Source organism: Chamaea fasciata, unplaced genomic scaffold (assembly GCF_029207755.1).
Source record: "Chamaea fasciata isolate MVZ Bird 193981 ecotype frontalis unplaced genomic scaffold, bChaFas1.0.hap1 SCAF_14, whole genome shotgun sequence".
Taxonomy (NCBI): Eukaryota; Metazoa; Chordata; class Aves; order Passeriformes; family Sylviidae; genus Chamaea; species Chamaea fasciata.
Window position 1 is genome coordinate 12,721,900 of NW_027094099.1, and position 23,237 is coordinate 12,745,136.

The following is a 23,237-nucleotide window of genomic DNA, read 5'->3' on the forward strand; positions in this document are numbered from 1 at the left end:
TCTACCTTTCCCCCTGTTTGAAGACAGACAGCTCAACTCCTTTCAAGGGAGAGATCCCAGATCAGTGCGCAGTGACAGAGCCATGCATGCACTGTCTCCATTTCATCAGCAAAGTCGGGTGTTTATCTGTGCTTCATCCAGACTGTCACCACCACCCATCTTCCTACTAAATCCCAGTGAAGCAATGGAGATATGAGGAAACCTTTTTTCGCCTTTTATCAACACAAGCAACACGTGCCTGAAAGGGCTGAAGTTCTTCCTGCTCAGAGTTAGCCTTGTTAGTTCTGGCAATTAGTGACTTAGAGGCTTAGCACACCTCCCACAGCATTACAGGTGTAAAGAGGCATGTCAAGCTGCTTTGCAATCAGGAATTGTGATGTGATAAGCAAGCTGTAGGTACACAAATATGCAGAGCTTGAGGAGACTGTTTCAGCATACCTGAAAGAGCTCTTGGAATTTGTAGAAGACTCTCATGGACAAGAGGGTCATCAGCAGCATTAACCAACAGAAGAGGAACGTAGATCTGCATCAGGAAACATGACATGAAACGACAAAACCAAAACAGAAAGGGGTTAGTATTTGAATGTCAATCTACCAACTGTAAAAGTATCTTAGCATAATTCAATTAAGATCTCTTATTTCAGAGTTATTTTTTTCCTCTAACCTAATTGTAAGAAAGAGGCAGAGAGCAAACAGACTGAGTCCCCATTCTTAGAACTGAAATAACTACACTCTTTTTTTGCTCTGCATTGCTTTGCACATCAGGCAGCTATGGCCAGCTCAGTTATGTACACCTTGGGTAAAGTCCAGGAAACTCCCTTGGAACATCGCCATTCTCTGGTTCAATAGAGAAAGGAGGAATTGATGTCAGTTCCACTTTGGCAAAATTTTGCTCAAGCATCTGCCTTGTCAGTGTCCTGAGTCTCTTCCACAGTATCCAGTAAGCCTTTCTTCCCTGAAGGTGCAGGCTCTGTGCAGGCACCCATTTCCCACTTTATCCTCATACAATCAGAACAGTTCAACTGAATGTGTAGCTTTATCTCCATCTCTTGGATGCTACCACCTGCCACAGTTATAAGCTAAGAGAATTTAGCCCCAGTGTTAGAGGCAGCAAGAGCTGAAATCCCACTCCAATATACAGTGCCTGATTACTTTTGAAAAGCCCCAGCTAAGATCAACAATAGAAACCACAGAGTCTTTTCCCTCCAGTGCAAGAGCACTCTCCTGCGAGAGCTTACCCTGTGCAAGTACTGCAGACAACTTTCCTTTTCATAGTACTCCTTCAGTGAGCTGTAGCCATGGAATTTCCTGAAATAGAACAGACTGTCATTAATATCACCTGCTTCAGCCATCTCACTGTCCAGACACACATGCAGAAACAGGAATGGTGCCTCAGTTTCCATAGACAATTTCTTTAATACCCAGTCTCTTTGCAAAACCCTTAGGCAGCACATGCCTTGATGGTTTCCGTGCCTTCCCAAACATTCTGAGAAGCATAGGCAAGTGAAACATGCAAACTGAAGACCAGCCGCCTCAGGGTGTTTCTTTTAACACCCCACTTCACTTAATTGTACATGTGGATGAAAGTTAGGATCCTGTTCATCTTTCCCTGAAAGTCTTTTCAAATACAAACCCAGCACAGCTTATAAACCTCAGACTTATCAGACAAGTTCCCCAGAATTCACTGTGATTTTATTTCTTTGCCAAATGGCTTCACACCACCCCAAACCAAGAATTCAGTAAGCCTATATTAAAGTACCTTATTTTTAAATAAGGGACAACATAGCTGTTAGTCCAAACTAGGCAGGTGGCAGGGATGGGGAAAAGCAGGGAGATTTCCCAAGGAATGGTGTTTTTAATAAGCAGCCAACCATACTCCCAGTTTACCAAAAGTGTCACAGCTTTTTAGCTAACACTTTACAGCTGTATTTTGGAAAGGGGTCAATGCCTGATACAGAACATACCATGGTATGAACACTGCCACTTAAAGTGCTATGTTGTTGTCAAGGACACAGGCAGTAACAGGCTACTGCTTATTAAAGCAGAGCACTTAATGAGGTGTTAGAATGACAAATAAGAAAGGTTGCATTATCTCAGCCAGCCCTATTGTGTACTGAGAAGGCAGCAGTGTTTTATGGGGAGAAGATTTTTTAAACAGAGCAAAGGAAATCCATGAGCAGTTCTGAGCTGCTTCTCTTTTTCTGTTGCTAGAGCTTGGCAGCAGAGCTGGCCTCTTACTACCTTAATGAAGGCTGCAGGTTCAGGTGTTACCAATAAATAAATGCCTCCTGGATGATTTTAAAGAAGCTGTGACTGCAAACAGTTGGGTTTTTTTCCTTTGCTAAATTTTCTTTAATGTAGAGGCAAGTAAGAATTGGAAGTTGTGTTCACTGTATTTCAGTAGACTCCTACAGGCACATGCAAGAGCAACACCGGGAAGAGAATGTACTTAGAGTTCTATAGGGGAGCAAAGAATTGCCCTTCATACCTCATAACATTATCATCAATCTGCATAAGTGATGTTGCTGTATAGAGCTTGCCCAGATCTGCATCTGACAGGTTTTGTGGCTTCTTCATGTTATCTCCAAAAAGAACTTGCCTGGAAGAGTGACAGCAAGAATTACGTCCAAGTTACACAAGGGCAGCAAAACCATGACCTGTTCAAGGACAACTGAGTTTACCAAATCTGACAAGATAAGGTCAGAAGTGGGCTACATAAACATGAGGCTTTCTTGGGAGCAAGAACAGTTTATTTGTCCACTTCCCTTTGCAGCAAGACATAACAAATCCTAGCAGTATTCTCGTAGGAAGAAATGGTTTACTTATCTACTGAAAAACTGCATGAAGGGCCTGTTAAACTTCCCAGAACAGAGAGCACTAAGGGTATTTGGACTAGAGGCTACATGTTACAGGGAGGGTTCTTTGGCTTCGGACCAAACCTGTGGGTGGTTTGGGTGAGAGCACCAGCAATGCTGGGCATTGCATCTCCTGCACCATCTGGTTCTAAAGCTCCCCAGCACAGACTTCAGGCTACCTCACACACAGAAATTACTCAGGGTATTACCTTAGCAGAAAGCTATTTACTATGGACACTTGTCATGATTGATTATTTCCCTCAAGGGAGGATGTGTTTCTTTACCAGAACAAACTTCTTCCCTCACAAACAGAACAAAAGCCAAAAGTTGCAAAGGGATTTTTATTCCCTTTAAGAGGCAGCTGCAGGGCAGAGCAGCAGGGAGGCTAGGTTTGATTTAGGTGGGCTAGACCACAAGTGATTATGGAAAAAGTTTAATTAACACACTTCCCTTCAAGCCAGCACTGGCTTTTTCTGGGTTAATAATTTAAGTACCTTTTAATGGGAGTTTACCTAACTTCCCATGTCAAATTTATTCAAGTTGTCTAAATATTTGTAAACTTGCAATGAATCATGTGGATCATCCTACATTGGCTACCCTCCTTCTACAAGTGTTTCATACTGCACAGGAGAGTAAACAAAACCAGAAATCTGAACTGACACATGCTCCTTCAGTGAAATAGGTCTTAAGATATTCCCCTCCTTTTCCCTCAGTCAGGTAACTTCCAATGCACACAGATAAGGTACTTTCCTGCCTAGAAAGTACCACCCAGAGAACTCCTGATGGGGAAATCGACAACATCGAGCATGTCACCTATTTAGCACACAAATGTCTTTGTTATGCAGGAGCCACAGATCAGCAACAGCAGCACAAGGATCCTACAGTACACTTGCACTCCAGGAACAGCAATGTTAAGTGTTTTGCTGGCTACATGCTCTTTCTAGAGGAACAGCTAGAAGCCAGAGCTACAGGTTTGACTATTTGTTTATTTGATAAGCAACAACTCCATACAGCAGATCTTGAAGATTAGTCCTACCTCAGGTAGGTGGCAGAACAAGAGGCTCCTTCAATGGGGAATTCTTTAGCTAGAAGTGAAACAGATGTAGAACACTCCACTTTGAAGTCTAATTGCAATGTTTTCTTGTGCATGTCTTGTTTATTCATTAAGCAAGTTTCCACAGAACACAAAAAGACAACAATGCCTTTCTTCAAACAAGATGACCAAAGCTTATTCATCTATTTTACAATATGAGATTGACTTGGGCTCACCTTCTCTGTTGGTTCATCTAAAGATCCATCAAGGCCCTTGCGCTAAACCTTTCAGGAGTCCTGTTTTAAAGGACCAGGCAGACAAATCCAATATAGCAATTGACCCAATCAATACTGTCAGTGTGAGTGATGTACTGCCTACCTGTGAGAAAGGATGATCTTCTTCATGTTGTCTGCCATTAGGAAGTTATAAAATCTTCTGCAATGATCCCACTGCATGAAGGTTTCCTGTGCCCTAGAAAAAACACAGTGCAGAACAAACAAAGCTGCTAATGGAGCTCTTGAAAGATCAGATTAATACACTGTTAACATCTTATGGCAGCCTGGGGGCTGTGTAAACAAACCTCCAGGCCTTCCCTGCCACAGCTTAACCTTTTCCAGGAAATGACTTCCACTTTGATGAAGTTTGTTAGTATCAGAAAACAGATCTTCAGTCTCATCTTGCACAATGCAATTAGCAGTTTTGATCAGAGCATTTAAGAGCCATCAATCAAGATCCATAACACTGACAAGAGGATTTTAGTATCCCTTTGCAGAAGTTGGATGTAATTTACATAATGGCACTTTCAAGGAAAGGGCTAAAACCTGTTACTCAACAGCGTTGTCTATTGTGTAATACAGCTCTCCAGAGGAAATAATTTGTGCAGATGTTTCCAATATGTACAGATACTATTATTGTTTCACTTCATTGAGAGGAACTGTAGGAATAAATAACTAGTTGCAGCTGCAAGTGGCATCTGAGCTGAAGTCTTCACCTATTCTCAAAGCAGAAGAGCACTTCACAGCTTATCTGTTGTTAAAACAGAATTTAAACCATCCAGAATTGTGTGAGCTCTGCCAGATACCAGCACTACTTTGCTATGCAGGGTCATGGGCAGGTTAGAGCTTTCCTCCTAGCAGGGTTTGCTGTTACTGGGGGAACACACCATCATTTACTGAGAGACTGAAGAATGCTGGGAGCAGTTTCAGCTACTGAAGCTCTCCTACCACTTAAACATTAACATACCATGAGAACTACTGTAGATTTAGGATGACCTTCCAAGCTATAGCCTGCAAGTCCCCTACCAGGCAGGAGCAAGCTGTTTTCTTGTAATTAGCCACGCTGGAGAGTATGGATTAAAAAAAAAAATTCATTACCTTTTAGTCTAGCCAGGCTATACATACCACATTTATGCCAGGGCAGGGGAATGACAGAAGATGAGAAAATGCACATTTCTTTCTTCACAAAAGGTTTTCCAAGAAAACCAAGTTATTACAATATGTTTGAAGTTAAAGCTACTACATTTCCCGGCAATTCCTTTGGTGTACAGCAGTACTCCTAATATGAAAAGCTTCAAGCATTAAAAAAAACCACAGGCAGCTTCCAGTATTTTGAGGACTGCCCTGGTTTCAGAGCTGAGGTCTCTCCCCACAGCCTGTAGCTATGGTGAAGAAGCATTCCACAAGATCAAGAAGCAGAATCAAGCCTATGCAGGCAGAGATTAAGGAATAAGGAGACCTGTCCTTGTTTAGCCTCAGGGAACAAATTCCCTAGACACTGTGTTCATTCATTAAACTAAGAGTCTCATTCTTCTGGCGGATCCTAGTATTGCTGTTGCTCTGGAAAGGCTTTCCTATTTGAGGTCCTTGGTTCACCTTACTCGCTAAAACCTTTTCCTTCACTTATGAAAGTTATTTGGGGAATAAGTGCTGGATAAAGCAATATATATATGTATATATAAAATGCAACTATAACCTAACTGGTGGTCATGTTACCAGGGTAATCCACTTCCATGTAGCCCTGAAGGCTGAAGCCAGCTATTTGAATGTACCAGACCAAGTCCAGGAAGGCAGTGGCTTCACCATTCCACCTGCAGGTGTTTTGGACCTCCTCCCTCTCACTTCTATAACCAGGGCACAAGGGCCTCCCTCCTCCTGTCTTTTACTCAGCAGATGTTGCTTTCCCCTAGCTCTTCATCTAATTAGCACTTAGAGCAGATGCGGATATTAGGAAGGGAGACACAAGACCTGAAAAGCCTTCCTGCTGGCTGTCCAGTAATACAGAGCAGATGTTTTGTGGCAGGAGGTTTTGCTAGGAGATGTTTACCCAGCAGGTGGAGGCAAGAGCTCAATAATCCACGCAGCCCACATGATGGGGTGCATTAAACTCAGGGGAAAAAACCAACCCAGTGAGTTGTTTTTCCACACAAATATCCAAGTAGAGAATTGTTAATCAGGTCGTCCTTGCCATGCAAGCATAACAGCATTACTCACAACAGCATTTTGGAGATCAGGAATACAATATTGCATAATTGTAGAAGATGAACCAAGTGGACCTCAGCCAGATATTATCCCTGCAAACCCTGTCTGATGATTGCAATTAAGGAGCTGGCTTCAAAAGGATGCTCTGTGCTCGACGCCAGAACTCCAGGACAGCTAAGAACATTTTACTTGAAACAAAACAGAACAGCTGTTCCTGTAGCATCTGTTCAGACTTAAAGGGTGTGAACTAGCAGCAGATTATACACTTTTTTAGCAGTAGTCACATCTGACCTCAAGAGAGATTAGATAGCTGAACTATTACAAGCATATCAAGCTTCTACTCACATCTTAGTGCTTCCAGAAAAGCTTTTGCTTTTACCTGTAAGAGCCTGATTCATAAGAGGTGTCTTCAGACTGCTGAATAACAAACTGGTCCCTACACAGGCAGAGCATCATCAGCATAAAGAATTCCAGACCCCGTGACCAAGCTGTGAGGCTGAATCCCATAGCAAGCCCCTCACACACCTGCCACCGTTTCACCATTCACATCAGCCCAAAGGATCTTAACCCAAATACCTGAGTCTCAACAGTCCCTTTTGCCTTGTAAGTAGTCTGATGGCTCAAAACTGCAGGTAGGTTACTGCAAAGTCAGCTACACCTTAGTAACTGTCCATACATACAGAGAGTAACAACTGGAAATAGCAGCTTAGCCAGTTACAGTGTTTTAATCTTCATTACCTGTGCATACATGGAAAGGTTAAAGGTTTTCAAGCAGCACTGCTGTGCCTGGACCCACCATCAGTACACGCAAGTGAAGCCATCACAGCTCCTAAAGTGCCACAGCCTTGGCTTCCAGGTGGGGAGACATTAATATTTTCAGACTTTAGGGCTGTAATACTTTCCCTCCTCACCTTCCCCACTCCTATAACACAGCTGCAAGCACCTCTCTGTGCCCCGATCAGCCTGTTTCAGTGACACACACTAATAAGGGAGTACAGACTGACAGAGAATGTGCTGTGTCTTTCCTGTCTCCCCAGGTAAGAGCTGCCAGATGAAACTGCACACTGAAGCCAAACAAGCTATTATGAACCACGGGATATTTCTCAGAGTGATGAGACAGTGTAAACTATTGCTTGCAAACCTGGCATCAGCTCAGCAGCTGGTCATGCTGCCCAGCCTGCCTGGTTAATCAGGACTGCACAGGGAATGCTCCCTCTTAGGACACTGTAGCCATGAGACAGCATCACATGCACAGTCCAAAAGCTGCATGTACCTGGCCAGGTACACAAAACCTGTTTGCATTGCTGACACAGTTTACTTGTGCTTGCAAATCAACAAAGCTTCAGGTGCTCCTTCAGGACAGTGCCATCCTCCACACCCAGTCTGTCAGACCAGCTGAGTGCAAGAGAAACATCCATCTTCAGCTGGCCCTTGCAAAGATGTGCCCCCTCCCGCACTCCCAGAAGAGAGCAGCACAGAGAAGGCTTCAGACCTACCTCAGAGCACTGTACCCCTGGCACACACTGACACAGCACAGGACTCGCTCCTGGTTGGCCTGGCTCTCTCCCAGGTATTTGCACACTATGTTTCCACCCAGGCTGAAGCCCACAACCACCAGCTGGGTTTGAGGGTAGGTCTTCTTGATGTAATTCACCATGGCACCAAACTCCCAGGTGCATCCTAAAAAGAACAAAATTAAAAAACATCTTCTAGTATATTTAAATTCTCACTTGAAGTTTCAGTTGCGTGCTTTGAATTCAGCTTCTTACCCTTTCTGACTTTTCAATAGCCTTAAGGTTTTAACAGCTCTGATTCACATGTGCTCATACATCTGTGAGTCCTGTGGAGCTTAGCTCATGCTTAGTTCTGACAGAGCACCAAAGCAAAATGAAATTTAGTTGCCTAAAAATCATGGCAACAGTTAACATGACAATCAAAACTCTTCCTTTCTAAAACAGCCTTAAAAAGCAGCATCCAGCAACTCTGGGCTTGACATTACTATGCAAAAGCAGAACACATCATTACTTTTCCTGAGGCAGTTTGCCACTTCTGAAGTGAAGTGGGGTATTTGGAATACAGTTTGGTCCTTTGTTTTTATAGCAAGACCACCACGGATCCCTAAATCCACACTGCTGTGAGGAGGGGAAAGAAGTGGCTTCTCAGGAAGAGCTCCCAGCAGACTGCTGCAGAGCCTGACTAAGCAGGTGATCTCTGGAATCAGGGAGAAGGCTTTAAGCAGGAATATTCAACCCTTTGTAACCAGTGAACAGGTAAAGATACTGCAGCTCCCTGAAAGACACGTGGATATCCCCACATCAAGAGAATAGTTAAGTGTCTCTATACAGATCTGTTCCACTGTCAGCAAACACCCACTTGCATCCCACAGGCTGCAGGCACTGAGGGATCCAGCTTCTGGCAGTACTGGCATCCTCCAGTTGTTTGACAGACTTGAAGAGCTCCACACATACAACAATCTGAGCACCTACCACTATTTCTCCTGCTTCTAAGTATGGGAAAAGGAGATATGGAGAAGCAGCTGCAATAGTGATGGCATTAGGACACTGGTATCAACTGTTTATGCAGCTTGTTAACATTCCCTTTGGATTCAAGGCTGCAAACCACAGAGGGCATCACATGAACAACAGAAATAGAACTCCAGATGTTTCTTCCTGTCCAGAGTCAAACTCAGCTCTATCCTGTGGAACTTGTCCAGGGAGATAAATCCTAGGGTTCCAGCATTCCACTGTGTACTAACCTAATACTGCTCCACTTTGCCCCCACCCCGGCTGTACCATCCTCAGTAGGCATCAGACTCCAACTTTACCTAACTCTGGAGTAAACTCTGAGCACCAGGGTTTGGTTGCTCCAGTGGAGCAGCAAGCTCCTGGCTGAGTGTTTCAGCAGGGTTTGGGCACTTCCTAGTGAACATTTTTAATGAGCAACCTTTAAGACAACAAATTCTGCACCGCTCTGGTTTCCTCTGGAAGACACCAGCTGTCAAAATACTTTAGTGTTTGACCTTCGTGATTACAGGGCAGCTCAGAAATCCAAAACTAGAAAAGCAACAGGTCAAGCTTGATATAGAGGCTGGGATTCAACAAATGGCAAATTTAGGCTACTTGCTCCTCAACAAGTATGCCTGGACAGCTAAGCTGAAACGGCACAGTTATTTGGGTAGGAGACAGAGTAAAGTCTACTGGACTTGCTGGCACTTTACTTAACAAGCAACTCTACCAAGTGATTTACTGTCTTACTCAAAGGAAGTGGTAGGCATTCTTTGCCCTTTCCAAGGCTATAAAGGACTCAAAGGTATGTCTCAAGAGATGCACGACAGAATAACACCCTAAGACCCAAAGCAAAACTCCATGAAAGCAAACTCTTAACTTTTATCAAAATAGCAAATGCTTTAACATTAAAATTTAGTTTTCAAGACATGGCAGTCTTGCAGCCATTAACAGCCTAAGGCCTTACTACAAATGAGGGTATTTGCTATTCCTGAAGTGTTTCCCAAAGAGGAGCATATTTAATTCTAAAACATGCAACAAAGCGTTACAGCCTATTTGCCTGCCAGACTTGGCATCTCAAAGCACAATATTTCTGCTTTGACAATTTAACTGTTGAAGATAACTGTTCTGTTAATCCATAATCTAAGCAGCAGCTTAGCTAACTTTAAAAAATAAAACCTAACACAAGTCTGCTAAACACACAATTGACAGGGTACCCATAGATACTTACAGTAAAAAGGGAGATGAGGGCTCAAGAGAGCTCAGGAACAAGCAGATTAGGTCACAAAGAGGCCCCATTCTACAGAGATCACATTACTCACCAAAAGGGCAATTAAGACTAGCTAGTGTCACCCTTCACATAATTTCAAATCATTTATTCTTTTAATTTCTAGGTTAAGAAAGACTTCCTTATACTCAAGGTGAGAGCCATAATCATGGCAAGTTAAGCAGTACCACTTCTGTAGCTTTACTGTCACACTTCTGAATTGTTGCTGTGGTTGACTTGTGTTACAACCAGGAGCAAATCCTCAAGTGTCCCTCCTAAGATATAAATGTACTTTCTGGACAGGCTGGTACAAACTCCTCTCAGGTTGCATTTTACAAAGCCTCAGAAGTGGCATTTATCCTTTAGAAACAGGTTTGTTTCACATTCCATGAAACTGGCAAATTCTGTATTTCATTTGAACAGCTAGGCACAGAAGGGTTTTTTTTCCCTGAAAAGTTTCCTTACAAAAAATTGCCTCCTTGATGAGCAAGCACCTGTAAGAGCAGGCAGAAGAGACAAAAGTGAATTTAGTATTAGCCTCCTCTCTTCCTCGCATCTAAGTTCAGTTTAGTTCTTAAGAAACAGTACAAAACTGTTTTACCCCCTTTGGGGTACAGCAGTTCTCTTATCCTGAAGGAGGCTGAGGAGCTTGAAAATAAGTTCCCCAGGTGGCACAAAGTACCTACCATAAGTGAACATCCGTGGTGAAGTGAGCTCAATGTTTGGCAGGGCTCCCAGGTGATTCAGGACAGCACATCTGTAGCCATTTTTCTGGGCATAGTCAACAAAGGTGCGGATGTACTGCTTCTCACTGTGGTTAGCAATCCCCGGGCAGATCACCATCGTGACATCCTCTGTGCTCAGAAAGAGAGGGAAGTTAAGTAAATGTCACTTCATGCAAATTACGAGAGTCAGAAGGTTTCCATTTCAGATCCGTGGGAAACCACCTACCACAAGCAAGCTACAATTCCTACTAGTCTGCCAAAATTCCTGTATGGGATGGGAGATCAGCAGCTCTAGTGCTACTGATGTGAAAAAGTAATTCATGCTATGGGAGATGAACAGTTTTTAACCTCAGGGAAAGCTGTGCAAACAGTTCTCCAGGCACTGCCTAGAGACCACGAGTACATTCTTCCGTCTGAAGGACATTTTTGATGTTGCACATGTTCTGCCTTCTGACAGCCTGTCGTGATGTGTGTGGAAGCTGTGGAGCCCAGCACTCCAAGTATGACTGGTTATGCTATTTCCCCCTCATTTCCCTTTAGAGCTGAGTGTAATACAGATCTTCCAAATGAAGCTCTGCTAAACACAGACATTCTGATCAGCTGACACTAACCATCATCTACTTTGTGGCTAATCTAATGATATTTGATCTGCTGACACTTTTCACTAGTTTAACAAGATATCATTTCATCAACCAAGAAAGTAATTGCTGTAATTCAAGTAAGCACAGTAAATTACATTCAGGATTATCATATGCACTTCAAATTAACTGTAACTCTCATGTGCAAAGCTCCAACATTACCAGCTCTAGCCACTGAATTTTTATCTCATTAGAAAAGCACTGCTCAGATTCTCTTCAGCAATAAAGATAACAGCAACTGCTCTAGTGCAGCATTGTACCGTGAAGATCTCAACACTGACAGTTTAAAAAAAGAAATCTGCTTCTTCTGAGGGCCAAATGGGAGCCATGGGCTCTATCCTCATCTGTCCCCCCAGAGCACAGAATCAAGGTTAGCGGCAGCAGCTGTTGGACTGACCTCCAGTGCAGTGCTCAGAGCATGGCTCAAAGAGATCAAAGGTGGCTGTTGCTCCATCTGGCATCGTGAGGTACTTGCGAAGTCCATATGGATGTGGTGATCTCACTCTCCCCATTTTTCCATAAAGAGCTGTCTGGATATGTCCACTCTTTCCCCAGATGAGGGGAGGAATGTACCTGAAATGCAGTAATTTAATTGCTTACCCCTGCCGTGTTAATGAGCCCTTGAGAACACATAAGCACTCCCATAACAAATCTCTTACGAGCTCCCAAATATAGTAACAAATATGGAATTATTTTTTTGCTCTGACTGAACTGGCAACAGTGATCTTTGCAGCCTTACACAAGAAGAGAGACCAGAACACTCAAAGCTGAAAAATCAGCACTGATAGCAGCAGCAGAAGCCAAAACCCAGACATTCCCTATATTGAGATGTTAGAGGAACAAATGCTTCTCACTAAATACACAAAGGCCTTGTGCCTTAGTGAGATTGGAAGCGCATGTTGCCAACCAACCAAAGTGACCTCCAGAACTGTACAGTGCTGTAAATCTGTTTTAATTGAAACACTGAAGCCTCCTGGGTTAAGCCACATGAACTTGTGTAAGCACTTGACTGTACAAGCCAGTGGCAGAAACAACAGGATTCACACCAAGTTCCAGAAAATTGAAAGCCCCAAGACTTGCTAGTTGGAATCATTTCACACAGAACTGCTTTACTAAGTTAAACAAAGAGCACAGTACAGGTTGATTTTGCCTTTCAGAATTAAGTAGAAGTTGGGACAGTGTTAAGAGAACCAGTCAGAACTGACCAAACTCCACTGAACAACAAATCCCTTTCAATAAGAGGGGTGAGTCTACCAATAACTTATGCTTATCAAGGGTGTATTAAAGCTATGTGACAAAGCAGATTGTCTCTCCTTTCCTGGCTTACAGGCCCTCAAAAAAGATATGTGAGAAACACAGCTATGAGCTGGAAAGTATTAAGGGCTTAGTTATCAGATTTTTTTAGCACAAGCAGAGCTGCAAGTGGTTTAACAGGAAACACACTGTGCCCTAGCACCACCACCATGTGGGCAAGTCACCTGGTCATTCAGCAAAGGGGACTTAGCCAACCCCTTGAAAAAGAGAGTTACATCAGCTCTGAACAGGAAAGCATGAATGATTTATTTTTGAGGAGTACAGCAGCCCCAAGGGACACACTTCCAATTAAAGAACTGTGGTCTCTGGTGCACAAACCAGGATATCCAGAAGCTTGAGAGGTTCTGACTTCACCTTGGATTCTGAGGGATTAGCAACACCCTCCCTGTTGTGTTTAAGAGCTTCCTGCAATTATTCCTTTTTGACTTTTAGAGAGCATATAAAACAGAGATCATATTCTTCCCTGCTCACAAAAAAACTAGGCAGCTCAGGACTCAAATTTACTAATTAAGCCCACAATGCACTAGAACGTGATAGAAACCCTATGTTTGTGCTCTGACACTACCTACTCATACAGCTGGACCTTTCCCCATGCCAGCTCTTATGTGTCATATCCGCAACTCCCTCTTGCCCCACCACACCCTCCTTTATAAGACTTCCTATCAAATAAAAACTACTTCAGGTTCTTTAACAAGACAAGAGCAGCAGTATGCCCTCCTTCTCCCCATTATTTTCACACATGTATGAGGGGGATTTCTTACAGTCAAAGCAACAAACACAACAGCTTGCTGTAGTTTCACTCATTTTTGCAAGTGCACTTCCCAAAGAGATCCAAAACAGATTGCTGGAGAAGCAGATATTTCTTCAATAAAGGCTGCAAAAGCTGCCAGCTGATGCTGACAACCTTGTAAATTAGCCCTCAGTGCATCCTAGATTTGATCACTCAACTATAAAGCTTTTCAAAGGAACCAGGCAAGGCCAGGAGTAGCACTCCTCTTCTGTCAGCCCAGCATCTCTGCACTGGGTCTTGCCAGGCACAGTGTACAACTGTGCAGATTCCCAGCAGTGACAGAGGCTGGACAAGCACATCCTCTGCAACAGCTGCTAGAGGTGAAAAGCAGTCAGTGGGTCCATTCTCACAATTCAGGGTAGATGGCCATTGGGATGGGGCAGTCAAACTAAACCAGGCTGCACAAGAACTACACGTGGTTCTGCTCAAGTCACATACAGCTCAGTGCAAGGGTTTTGAAAACAACTATTACGCCAGTTGGAAGAGATACTGCTCTCCTAACATAAGGAACAACAGCTGGCTTCACCCCAGTCATTTACTGTACCACCAGTTCATATCAGTAGCCATACTCCACACTAGACAGTGCTTGACTGGGTTTTTGTATTTTTTCTTCCACAGGCATCCTTCACAGATAGGGTTTGCTAGCACCTTCTGAGGGGAGCTGACAAATACAACCTATAGTAAGAATCTGCAGCTCTTTTAGAAGAGACTCAGATATCAACATTGCTTCAGGGTCTCTAAGCTTAGGTGAGAACACGCATTGCAAAGTTTTGGTGATTCTGCTTCCATACAGTGCTTTTCAAATCAAAGACTATCCCCAAATCTTACCCTAAAGGGCTAGCAGGAAAGCAATTTGTCCAGCTACAGCAGCTAAGTTATACAGCTATTACTGATTACTGCTACCACAAAAAAAACCAAAACAAACTAAAAATCAAGCGTCTGTGCAAGCACCAATCCTATCCTCACGTTTAATCTACAGTCCAGTTTCCAGCTATAGGTTACAGCCATCCACTGGGACACAAGCAGCAGCACATACCACAGGATGCTGTTGGAGTTGAAATTAGAATAGTCTTTAAAGCCCCACCACTACTGCCAGAGTTTAAACAAAGGCAAATGGTTTCAAGCACACTGCTTCCCAAGAGTGCATTGTTCCCACAGCCTGCCTCTTCGGGTCACTGGTGGTTTCTCTGGGGAAAGAAACCCCCAGACCCGCCTTTGCATAAGCCAGCTGGAGGTTATCTAAGTACTGATCTGCAATAAATCAAACCTTTATTCTGCTTTTACAGGCAAACAGCACATGCAGTTTCCTTGACATGTTTTCTATTTAAGGCAGGAATCCCTTTTGCTCCATCCATAATGATGGTCAAGTGACAACTACAGTTTCCACATTTCCCTCAAAACTGTGTGAAACCCTATGGACAAGGGAGCATTCACTGTTGCTCCCTGCAGAAAGCACAAGTGTTTGAGCATCCTATCGACCAAGTTAAATGCTCAGCTTATCTTTTATGATGCTAACTCCAGTCAGCTGCTCAAGCATTGCTGCCTGCAGCAAAGACAACTTGTGTTAGTCACTCTGCATGTAACCACATTCTTCGAGATAAATATTCAAAGGCCAAGCTTCAGCATGAGTAATGTGCATAGTACTCTGATGTAGAGATTTGTAACTTCTACCTTGGCATTAAGTATATTTCTAGTTTGCACAAGTTTTAGAGCAGTTGAAGCTCTGAAATACATGCAAGTGTTCAGGCAGAAGCTTGTTACCTCACCAGTCTTTTTGTTTAGGCCCATCAGCCTTTAAGCAGCAGACTTGTGAGACAAAACACATCCCTTAAGTATCCAGCCTAAGGAGACTGAACACAACAACGCTTAACAGGGAAAGGAAAGAGAGCTGCCCATATAGTACAGATCCTGTATTAACAGTGAAAAACTAAGAGAGATTGAATTTACCTTGCCAGATGGATGCAAAACCAAGCAGCTAATAAAAATACTACTTCTGTTTACCAAGACAAGTTGCCATTCTAGCTTACTACATAACCCTGTAATGCCTTTACAGTGAGAGTGATTCCTCTCTTTTACTGACTTCAGGTAAAATCTGTTCTCAGCTGAGGACAAGGTATCCTTAGAGTCTATAGCAGAATCAGACACATGATCTGCTTGTCACACTATTTCTGTTGACCCTCCATTTTGCCAATGGGCAAATCTATTTTTGAAATCTTCATGTGACTTATGTCTTTTGCTGAGACAAAGTCTACAAGAACTTCCAAGAGCAGGTACTGAGCCTAATGGTGCAAGACTGTACAAGACTGAAGGATGGGTCACCTTTTTATACAGGGTTTGTTTGGACTTTCAGCTTGCTTTTAATAAACCCATTCAAAGAAGAGAGCATGGAATGAACTCTTCAGTCCTGAAGGTGCAGGACACCACACCGTTGGGGAGAAAACTTGTCAGGAATTGTACAAAAACCTTTGCCCTCTGAAAGGACAGATCAGATCAATTTTATTTAAGCCTATTATGTGAAAAGATGTTCCAGAGACATATCTATCTTCAACCCAGCTGAAAAAACCTAACTACCCAGTGCTGATAGCAAGAGCTGGAACAGATTGTTTTGTAGTGAAGTCAACATTCTTCCTGGCAAACAGCTAAAAAAAAGATGCTTCTCCAAAGCAATCATCCTGCAGACAGAAGAGCATGTACTCAAGGCATTCTTCTTGTGGTTTACCTTAAGAAAACAAGCTCAGCGGGATGCAACACAGGCAAACACAGCCATGCAAACTGAGCAACTAAGTAGTATTCACTCTGAGCATTTGAGTACTGCCCTTCAGATTTTATGCTAAAAAGTATAATTACTGCTAAATTTAACCATGTCTTCCAAATAAGGGCCCTTCACTCAAAAGCAGGTGGCTTTCCAGCATTGATAACAAGGAGAAACAAGAAAAGTGTTCAAGGACACAACAGATTTTCTACTCCTTCCTCTCTGTCTGCTCTAAATTGAAGAGGTTCTGAAAAGCAGTGTACTGCAGAGATTACTCCAGCACAGTATGGAGATGTTTCAGTACATATTCTTCAGCATCCTGTTCCAGAGAAGCTGCTCCCAGATGTACAAAAGCCCAGGAACAAACACCATGTCCACAAGCAGCATTTCCTCTGTTATGCAATAGTGGCTTACGGTGACAGGAGCTGAGCAATGAGCACCAGCCAGGAGGACCTTTTGCCAAGGCCTCCACACAAGGACAAGGACAGCACAACAACCCAGACAAGCATGTACTGATAAAAAAAAAATCCAAAGGAAATGTTGTGTTGTACCAAAAATGGAGATTTTTACTTCTGTGAAACAAAAATGGTGTCTGAGCTTTCTCCAGACCAAAAGGCTTTTAACTGATTCATTTCCCTGTTTTGATTTGGTCAGTTGCAATAGACAGCAGGCACTCTGAACAAAAATAAATATTTGGAGCAGTTCTGTCTTCCAATAACAGGACCCTGCAACAGAAGGCAGACAGGAGAACAACCCCGGGGATGGTAGTTACTTTTTATGGAAGGTCACTTACATGGCTCAACGATGACAGAGTTCTTTACTCTTAAGTGAATTCACAGCCAGTTACATAAATCTGCTCACCAATGTTAGTGTTTCAGATCCAAACCCACATTTCATCTGTGCAGCAGAGCCTCACAACTTGATAGTTGGCTGCCCACAGTGCTCGAGAACAAGACAATTCCTAGGTTTTCCCAGAAATCTCTCCTGGCATTTTAATATTTAAAACAATTCCAGTATGTGATTGTAGATTAAGTTTAGTGGCTCTCAGGCAGTAGATTATCATTTTAGAGCATATACATAATCCAGTATGCAGGAATTTAGGAAAGCAGCAGCTGTATAAGCAGCTCACACAAAGCACATAAAAACTGTGCTATTTTTATTAGCAGGCATCAGCATTCAGGTCCTCAAAGATATGAAGTGGAAGTTCAGCAACAGGCTTATTTCTGGAGCATTGCTTCATTTCATCGGAGGATATTAACACTTTAATGTGCTATAGCACACTGGATACTGACGGTGAGAAAACAGAGCCTACAACTTGTTAATATCAGGACATTCTAAGAATTTTTGCCTGCATTACAACAGGTAAGAGACTATTTTTCCCCTTTACAGAGCAGTTTGGAGGTATTTAAAGAATGCTTTACAAAATCAAACTTCGTTTGAGCCTTGTCCTTTATTTGATGCTAGGGAATGCAAACTGAATTCCAATCAAGGAAATTCATATAAAAGTCTGCAGCATTCAACCCTTGACCCCATTTTCTGCATCAGCTCAGCTAGACTGCTCAATGTGATGAGGATGCAGCAAAAAATTGCAACAAAAAAATTAAGCAAGTTACGGAGCTTCTACATTCCCTGAGTCTCAAAAAAGAAACAAATGGAGCAGAAGTGTTTGTTTGCTGCCCACAGTACCTGTATGAAGTCAGAACTATTTAAAAGTACAGACTGGCTTCCTTGGCTAAACCACCTCCTTTGCCATTTAAGAAACTTTTATTTGGTAAAGTGCCCATCACACCCCTCCTCCACCACCTGTGACTACAAGAAGCATTTTAGTCAAAACAAGCCATGAGGATTTACAGCACTTAGAATCCTCCTTGCTGATAAGAGCAGGAGAACACAAGGCTGCTGCCAATGCCACAGCACCCAGCAACAACTCAGACCCCCCAAGGCTGCTTCTCTGCAAGGTCAAGGCTTCAATTTACCAACAGGGAGCTGCCATTCTCCTCTACCTCTCAGCATGTTCACCTGCCAAAGCTTCAGGGGTAACACTGTTCTTCTAGTTTATTATTCTCCTGGAAGTGTTCCTTCCAGAGTAAAACACCTAGGAGCTGACAGGGATCAAACACTGCTTGCTATTAGGGGGAAGAAAAGAACACTGAAAAGCTTGAAGACAGCTTTTCTGACTACTTATCTCCTTGCATCTAAGAGAAAAGTAGTGACAGTGTAAAAGAGTCTTCTGGTACCAGGCAGCCTGCTCACCCAGCATAGGTTGGTGTGCAAACAAAGGATAAGAAGGATCTAGGCTGGATCTTTGACAGTGTTTACTAACAGGCTTGACAGTCATTTGCCTCAATCTTTGAGGAGCTTGCCTTTACCGATGATAAAGAGTGTGCAGACAGCAAGGATAATTATTTTCGATATGGATGACACGTGCCACATCTCTACGGAAATAAAGATACACACACTTTGTTAGAATAAATTGTAAACAGCCAAAAATGTCTAGCCTAGTACAGCAAGCACTGGCCAAATTTATCCTCATGAATCAAAGAGCCAGCACTGCATTTCTACAGGAATAAGCAGATGAAGGACTTTCTGTACCCTTTTGAAAGACAGGAAAAGGACACAGCTGCCACCAGCAGTTAGGCCCAAGTGCTCAAGGGCACCAATTGCTGTGCTGAATTGCAAGAGCTTCCATACAAGAAGCAGCAATTTGAATGGAAAAGGGTCTGATTATGCTACTACACTTGGTAAGCCAAAGTACAGAGCTGGACAGAGGCAGAGGAATGGAAAAAGGGGTGAGAACATGAGCTCTAGAAGACAGATTCTCTTGCTTCCCAATATTTGGTAGATATGTACAAAGTTTCTGGCTGCTTACAGAACTGTACAAACCAGTACTAACATCTATAAGTACAAGGTACCTGGCACATAGCCATCTCAGGCAATTTTACAATTCAAAGTTCTTAAATTATTCATCCACCACCACTTGGCTTACTGAATGACACAACAGTTACAATGCACTGAATCAGACCAGAGGTGCAGGATTGTGCCATAAAAGGAAAATAAAGTCCAAAAGTGTTTACTCTAAGAATTTTTAAATACCTGCACAGATAGAAACAAGAAAAGTTATTCTTTCCCCCTGCCAGCCTGTTTTTCACAGCAGCACCCTCACCCCTTCCTCCCTTAAGCAGGAACTGAACAAATCAGGTCTGAAACCCAGTTCACAGCTGTGAACATTCCTCTGCACAGAAGAATTAGTCTTACAACAGATCTGACAACGAACCCAGTACTAATATAACAGAAGGGATTGCTGGGCTACTTATTTTGCTTTCATGGTAGAATCTGAAAAGAGGTGCTTAATCAGCTTTCCCAACACTCTGAATAATTAGCAAGTAATCAAAGCCTTGCAAGATTTTTCGGTGGAGTATGGCACAAGCTGTTTTCACATAGTTTTTTCCTAATTATCCTACAAACTGTTTCATGCATAAGTGCAGGAATTTAAATACATTTGTTCCCCTTTAGTCTCCAGGTGACTTTCACACCTAAGGACAGGATTTCTTTGATTTTTTTTTAATTTCTACACTGGAAAAGAGGTCTGTGATAGCATCACTAGAATAGTAAAAAGAAATAATCACAAATACATCTTAGAGCTGTCTTTCTTGTAAACTCTTTCATTTCCTAGCAGCAATTATATTCCCAACAGTCCTGTCTTCCTTAACAGAGATATAGAGGTAAGAGGACTGAACAGTCACCTATTGGCACATTTTGTTCTGGTTTCTTTCAGCCGAGTTTGCTTCCATTTGTCATGAAAGCCTTTCAGACAATATTTTGCCCAAGAACCAGGTATTGGAGGTGATGGCTACAGTTTTCAGAGAAGCTGCCAAGCCTGAGCTCAGCTGATCCAGAGAAAGCAAGCAAACCAAACTTGCACACTATCAACACAATACCAGGGTTCTACAAGCAGCTCATCACTCATGCAATTAGTGCACAACAGATGTCTAAATACTGCTGGACATGTTTTGCATTTTCACTCTTTTGGGAATGCTTTGTTCTCCAACTGAAAGTCAAAGACATGGCCCTAATACAGCAGTGCTAGGAGCCTGTGCAGTGAGAACAGAGCTGAAAATGCAGGAAAATGGACTCTAAATTAGCTCACAATTCATTTCCAGAGACTAGCCTGATACAAATATGCCTTCAAGGCTGGTAATCAGCACAGCTTCATGCTTGCTTCTTCAGTGTCTAGGGACATGTCATACTGGAGTGCAACACTGGGATGGCAGGGATCTGAAGTACCAAGTAACACAAAGCTCCTCAACGTATTTTTTAGGAAAGGAATTGCTTTGCAGTTAAGGCAGTAGACAATCACAAATCCAAACACATTTTTGTTACCACCAACCTGGAGTGCATCATAGAACCCTCTCTGTTTTCAATTGCAACAGATAATGTATTGTTTCCTCTAAAAGTTTACAGACCCCATGGCCTAACACACCTTATATAATCAAGGCACCTAACACAGCACTGTTAAAAGCCTTTCATCTCCCCTAAAATGACTATCCTTAAGTCAGCTTGACTTTTGAGATCCAAAAAGAAAGTTCATGCAGCTGCACTCAGCACTTACTATATAATTGATGTACTTAGAGCTTCTAAATAGGACTTGCAAGTTTTCGAAGTGATTGCAGGAGAGAAATACTGTAATCAAAGTCCTTGTCCCTCCAAAGCCTCATGAAATTGTACTAAATGCTTGCTATTATTGGAGAATGTTCTCAGTGAAGCTAAGGGCAGCTACACTGATTCTGGAGGTCTTGGAATGGAAGATCAGGGATCAGCCTGCTCAAATACACAGCTGACACAAGGTCAATTTGAAAGTGTATTCAACAGGCTTAGAGCTGGCCTCTATGTCATTACTTTATTAAACTAGTTAGGATGTGCTCTACCAGTAATAAATTTCATTAGTTTTCAATCAACTTGAAGTACTTCAGATAAGAGCAGACACTTTAAAACTAATAGACAACCCTGTGCTCATTATAAGGGCACTGACATACCATGAAAATGTTTCCTTCCTGTGAGCCCCAATAGATTCCTTCCCTAATAAAAAGGAGTACAAGAACATGAACAAGTGCTGACTGCAGCCATCCCTCCCCCATTTCCACAGACAGTGGGCTATTGGTGCTGGTATAATATCACATACAGCTTCTATAAAGATGGACAGTGATGACTTTATCTATGCATCTGTAGAAAACTCCACACAACAAGGCTTGGTCTTAAATTCAGGTATCTGAGACAATAAAGAAATGCTTGGCTTAGAAAAGATTTATTTTAGTAAGAGTATACCCTAATATTCATTTGAACCCAAGTCTATGAAACAAAAGGAAGAATGGGTAAGTGCAGCTCTTCTTCCTACAATACAGGTAAACATGGAAAAAATATACTACTTACTCTTTGGTCAGAAGTGGGCAGGATTTGAGCAGAAAGCGAGCCAAAGCAGAGTCCTGGTAAATGAGCTCAGGAGGGGCAGTCGGGCTTTTTAAATTCAAGCAGCGAACAATAACATAGAGAACAGCAGCAACTGCAGCCAGCTTCACTCCATCAAACACTGCTGGCAGCTCAGAGGTTTCCAATATTGCACTCATTTTCAGCCTGCAGATAAAAACAACATTAGAGCTTTTAGAAATACAGTGTAGGATATGAATATCAATTGTCGTGTTAAATATACAATTGTGCTAACCAAATAAATTTGTCAGTTGATATTGCCAGGAAATCCTAGCACACCAACTCAGACTAGTAACTTCTAAGTTGGAAGAAAATTTAGTTGGTATTTCTTTAAACACCCTGACCAACAGAAGAAAAACTGGATGATCACCTGTGAAGGAGATTTATTCCTAATCAGTGCAGCCCTAGAACTGCACCAGTGTCTCAGGTGTCAGCCCTGGTCTGCAGCCAGGCAATACATGCAGGACCTCATCCAAGACTACCCAGGTCAAACAGAAGCTGGGTGAAAAGCCAAGCTATAAAGGCACCTTTGGACATGTGTTCCTTCACAGGTGTACAAGCCAGACTTGAAAAGGAGCACCTGAAAGAACTACTGTGTTAGTTCCTCAGCCTGAGTCTCACAGTTCCATGAGAACACTGGTACTAAATCCTGCCTGCACTTGAGATGACACCTCATGTACCGGCATTTTCAGCATTTCTTTTTATTCACTGCAGTTCTGCAGCTGAAGGACTAGATTAATATCTACTCTTTCAAGGGCTTCAGAGTAAAGGAACAGAGGCAAAGAAGTATAAAAAAAATATACCCTTCCAGCTTGAAATCAAATTCTTAAACTGATCCAGCTTATTTTGAAAATACAAACAGCTGGCTGCATTTATTGTTGAAGGGACAGGTTTTTCCCTGGGTCCTTCCTAAGTCACATGGGTAACCCAAGTAAGATAAGTGACAAGCCAAGTCTTACCAATTTCAATTTTCTTCAAGTTAGAAAAAAATGCCAGTCCTCAGCAGACTTGTCACCATTCCACGTGCTGCTCAAGCTAGCCTGTGGTGGGGGGAAAGCAAACTGATTATTACTGATAAAGCTGCATTTCTCAGCTGGAAAGGATGAACACAAATTTATACAAAGGTCCCATCACAGACATGGCAAGCTATCTGTGTAGTCAGTCATAACCAGCTCTGATCCATCTGCATCAGAAATTGTTTGCCAGTGGACAGATTCCAGACTAGATCACTTGCCTACAGCATATTAACTGATCTGAAGTATGCCAATGCAATTTCATGAGCAGAGAGACTTCATCTCTGCAAGACAGTGAGACATTGTACTCAAAAAACCTACACAAATATCTTCCTATTTAAAGGAGGAGGACTAGCAGGATACTCAATTTTGCAATATCTACAATGTT

At 42.5% G+C, this 23,237-nt stretch overlaps 1 protein-coding gene across 1 annotated transcript in view; it reads right to left on the reverse strand.

Moving 5' to 3' along the window:
• Nucleotides 1-23,237, reverse strand: part of ABHD2 (abhydrolase domain containing 2, acylglycerol lipase) — a 38,674-nt gene that overhangs the window by 5,913 nt on the left and 9,524 nt on the right. Inside the window, exons 2-10 of the mRNA XM_066196124.1 lie at nucleotides 22,796-22,876; nucleotides 21,783-21,983; nucleotides 11,897-12,072; nucleotides 10,823-10,990; nucleotides 7,862-8,045; nucleotides 4,267-4,359; nucleotides 2,489-2,599; nucleotides 1,239-1,308; nucleotides 439-523 (exon numbers count right to left, since the gene is read on the reverse strand). Coding sequence (XP_066052221.1) covers nucleotides 439-523; nucleotides 1,239-1,308; nucleotides 2,489-2,599; nucleotides 4,267-4,359; nucleotides 7,862-8,045; nucleotides 10,823-10,990; nucleotides 11,897-12,072; nucleotides 21,783-21,976 — 1,081 coding nt within the window. The 5' untranslated portion in view covers nucleotides 21,977-21,983; nucleotides 22,796-22,876. The remainder of the gene's footprint in view (nucleotides 1-438; nucleotides 524-1,238; nucleotides 1,309-2,488; nucleotides 2,600-4,266; nucleotides 4,360-7,861; nucleotides 8,046-10,822; nucleotides 10,991-11,896; nucleotides 12,073-21,782; nucleotides 21,984-22,795; nucleotides 22,877-23,237) is intronic.